This window comes from Heterodontus francisci, chromosome 34 (genome assembly GCF_036365525.1).
Source record: "Heterodontus francisci isolate sHetFra1 chromosome 34, sHetFra1.hap1, whole genome shotgun sequence".
Classification (NCBI taxonomy): domain Eukaryota; kingdom Metazoa; phylum Chordata; class Chondrichthyes; order Heterodontiformes; family Heterodontidae; genus Heterodontus; species Heterodontus francisci.
This window is the reverse complement of record NC_090404.1, coordinates 44,542,512-44,547,026: the sequence shown is the minus strand read 5'-3', so window position 1 is coordinate 44,547,026 and position 4,515 is coordinate 44,542,512. Positions and strand designations below refer to the sequence as shown.

At 40.8% G+C, this 4,515-nt stretch overlaps 1 protein-coding gene across 1 annotated transcript; it reads left to right on the top strand.

The window, feature by feature from the left end:
* The first annotated feature begins 719 nt into the window (after positions 1–719).
* LOC137348870 (probable G-protein coupled receptor 139) lies at positions 720–3,635 on the top strand. The gene is made up of 2 exons (XM_068014102.1): positions 720–789; positions 2,728–3,635. The coding sequence occupies exons 1-2, from the start codon at positions 720–722 to the stop codon at positions 3,633–3,635; spliced, it is 978 nt and encodes a 325-aa protein (XP_067870203.1).
* Positions 3,636–4,515: the final 880 nt, after the last annotated feature.

Here is a 4,515-nt window from a genome sequence, read left to right as displayed (position 1 = left end):
ACACTGAATTTAACTGCGCCAAGCTCGACCAGTCCACACTACATGTAAACGTGCTCAACTGGACATGTGTCCACTGAATATAACCGTACTGAGCTTGACCATCAAAAGTGAACGTGACCATGCTGAACTGGACGTTTCCACACAAAACATAAAGGTACACAATTGCGTCGATGCACACTGATAGTACCGTACTGACATAGCCCAGTCCACACTGAATGCAGTCAGCTGCGTTGAAATAGACGCATGGTCTCAGCGGAATTTGGAGTCAAGTGCAGATGGCCCGGGATCACATGGAATGGAGCTGAACAGTGAACAGGAGCGAGAACTTGGCAGCAGAATATGTAATTGGTCAATTATATCTTATGCTGTGGGCACTTAACTCGGCATTAAATGGGTTTAAACCCATGGAGTCCTCATCTACAAGGTTCACTTTCACCATTGCAACTGCTTGTTAAATTTTTCATTTCGGTAGCTGTAACTGGGATCATATTGTAATCCCTGGGGAGTTCACTCCGGAGCCTTGTCAGATCGCTTAAAATAATTCATTCCATCAAAAGAAAAACTCGCGTCCTGTCCAGCTGCATTAATCTGTTTGTTTCAATTAGTGTAATTAATGTAAAACATCAAACCATCTAAATTTCTCCCTGGAGCCTGACATCAGGTATAAATGTGACTATCTTTGAGTGCAGGTCAGAGCGTACTCTGTGCTTCTGATAGAAATGCACGTATCACCAACAGGTCCGGTATTTGCCATTTACTATCCTGCCCTTGCAGCTGTCGGGATTCCAGGTAAAGTATTGCAGTTAATTATTGGATACTGATTATTGATTAACGTTGTCACTGCTCTCATTTACCACTAGCTCTTCTCCACGTTATGGATATCCTTTCTCCCCTTTACTGAATTAATTCCTTCACCTTAATGGGAATTTCTTCTCTCCAATTGTTATAATTTCTCGCCTCTAAAAGAACCGTTTTGCTTCTTTCACGGTATTAATTCTCCATTTTGACAGTATTTTTTTCCACTGACTGATATAATTTCTCCCTTTAGAAGTGTAATTTCGCTCCATGACTGATATAATTTTTTATATTACCTGTGCAATCTCTCCCTCTTGCCAGCATCACTTCCCACTTTAATTGCACATTTCTTCTCCTCAGCAGCATAATTTTCCCATGAACCCATGTAATTAATCCTACTTTCAAGGATAATTTAGTGCTTCTTACTGAATAATTTCTCCACTGAACTTGTGCCATTTCATGGTGTAAATGCAGTTCTGTTCTGCTCACACTGTTACTGTGAGTGATTTGTCACACAGTTATCACTGTGTAAATGTACTACTGTTATATTATTGGCACTGTTCCTGTGGGTGAATTATCACACTGTTATCACGGTGTAAATATAGTTCTATAATGTCATGGACACTGTTCCTGTGGGTGAATTATCATTCTCTTATCACTGTGTGAATGCAGTTCCATTATGTTATTGACACTGTTGCTGTCGATGACTTATCACACTTTAATCACAATATCCGTGGAGGTATATCGCGTTACTGGTAGTGACAGTAGATGCTTCTTTTTCACAAATGATTCACTGATTGAAGTTATTCAACGATTCAGTAATTCCTGGCTGAATTTAAGTAATTAATTAATTGAAGGGACATTATTAGGCATTGAGTTGAAAACAGAAATATAAGCAATTTAGTAAATGGTCGTTTTATGAATGAAGCTGTACTTATCTTAAACTCACAGCACTCAGTGTTTCTATTCTCAGTATCTACCTCGCACTGCTTGAGCCCGGTGCTTTTCTTCCGCATTCGCTGCTAACTGTTCTACACCACTGAGCCCGAATGTTCTTTCTGCTCCAAGCATCTGGCAATCTCCTGGACTGTTCCCATCTTCAATCTTTTCTTCATATTTTGTAAAACTGATGGCATCTCTCGCATCTGAGTCAAAGAAGGTTTAATGTCAACACCTACTATAGGACGAAGTCTATCATATATGCCTGCAGCTTAGTACAGCACTGGGGAATTGCTGCATTGCCACATGGACCTTTCCTCAAATACGACCTCATAATCTGCCAGTTCCGGTGGTTCAGATTGACACCGAAGTTCCCAGGGAACGAACAAGAGAAGCGTTCAGAGTTATCATTGTGATTTCAACAGCATCCCCTCCTGGAAATCAGGCAACACTAATTGTCCATTCGGTTCTCTCTGTTGGAGGATCTTTCTGAACAAGTTGAAAAATCTTCCAACAATGAACCATTTTGCAGTAATACGTCGCATCAGGGCATTTTAGGTGCTCAGAATAATATAATCTGCTTTAAATGCATTTTCCCCTCCTCTCATGCAGGTTCCACTTTTATCGCAGTTATAGTCTTATTTACCAACTCAAATAAGTTATTTTTCTTGTCTGTTTGATGTTTCCACGTTGGTTTCACGGGGTTTTCAGTGCCTTCCTGTTCTCCATTATTGTTGATTGTATTACTTAACATTCTGACGTTATTGACCTGTTTTAATTTTAATCCAGATAATTAATTTAAACACAGGGACAAGTGCCCGGATGTTCAGTGATAGTTTTCTACTCAGGATCATGTGTCACAGCTGTGAATTTCACACAGAATTATGTAAAAGGGCTGATTTTGTTGGGGTACGGACCAGTAATTTTCCTGTTCCCACCGCTCCCACGCATACACTGTCCCTCTTTCTCTTAGTCTCTCTGTCTCTGTTACAGCTAACCTGGCAGTGACTGTGATCCTGCCCCGAGGAAGATGTGGTCTCTCCACATGTATCACTTACTACCTGATATCCATGGCAGTGACGGATCTCTTGGTCATTATCACCGTTGTGATATTAAACCGGATTGCTGGTATTTATTTCCCACTCACTTTCCTGTCCATCACACCCATATGCCGCCTCCGTATTGCCCTAAACCTTGCGATAATAGACTGTTCTGTCTGGTTAACGGTCGCTTTCACCTTTGATCGATTTATGGCCATTTGTTGTCAGAAGCTGAATATTAAATACTGCACCGAGAAAACGGCGGCTCGAGTTATCGCAATGGTCTGCACACTGAACTGTTTGAAAAATGTCTTCATGTATTTTGTATATGAACCTTTGTACATAATTAGCAATGTACCCTGGTTCTGCAGCATAAAATTAATATTTTACACGTCACCTGCATGGGCTGCATATGACTGGATTCATCGCATTTTAACCCCTTGCCTCCCATTCATTCTGATTTTACTGCTCAATGCTCTGACTGTCAGACACATTCTAGCAGCCAGTAGAGTTCGCAGGAGACTCCGGGCCCACAACAATGGAGACAGTCAGAGTGATCCAGAGATGGAGAGCCGGAGGAAGTCCATCGTTTTACTCTTCACAATCTCGGGCAGTTTCATCCTGTTATATTTGCTAATTGTTATAAATTTCCTTCATGTCCGAATCGCAAAATCTAGTTATTTTTCCGGTTCCAATTTCACTGAAGCAAATTTTATTCTGGATCAAAGCGGATATATGCTTCAGCTTTTGAGTTCCTGTGTCAATCCGTTTATTTATGCAGGGACCCAGAGAAAATTCAGAGAGGAGTTAAAGAATGGAGTGAAATATCCATTGAGTCTAATTGTTAAATTGTTTAAATGATGAAAACAGTACAGTCCAACATGAATTGCACGTTATATTCCATCCATTGCTGTTCTTGTGCATGTCACACACCACCTCCCCTCCCACAAACAATAGTCACTCGTTTTGAAATCCTTATACATTGTGTGAATTTAAGGATGCATACACAATGCCGTATTACCACATATCTCAGTTTTGCAACATGCTATCTTCTAGTTTCCAGTTCTCTTCCTCATGCTGACTCAAGCTTGGTACATTCCCATCTGGCCGAATGGCCGAGGAGTATTGCTACATTCATGTGGGTGACAGAGTCTGATCTCTGATTTGTTATTGGATATATAGTTTATCTGTTAAATAAAGAGACATCAATATCTCTGCTGCATATGATTTCGGTCTTAAAGGGAGCATAGTCTCTGAAAAGGAATCGTGATCTGCCCCCATGCATTGGTCTCCAATCCATAGGCACCGCCTCACTGCCCTACTCATGTGCCCATAAACATAGGAGCAGAGAAAATGCTGGTGGAAAAAGACAAATCACCATCTAGTTCGACTTGTCTTTCATTTGCATATTAGGTTAACACACCTGTTTCATCAAACAAAATGAAATTATGAGAAAAAAGTGCCCCCTTTTTAAAAGGGATTGAAACAATAAAGATCCAAACCAGAAAAAGAAATCTATCGAGTTAAATGAGGGAAACTAACTTCACTGTCGACTATGCACTCCAGTCACTTAGTTTAATGATACAGCACTGAAACAGGCCCTTCGGCCCACCGAGTCTGTGCCGACCATCAACCACCCATTTATACTAATCCTATATTCCTACCACATCCCCACCTGTCCCTATATTTCCCTACCACCTACCTATACTAGGGGCAATTTCTAATGGCCAATTTACCTATC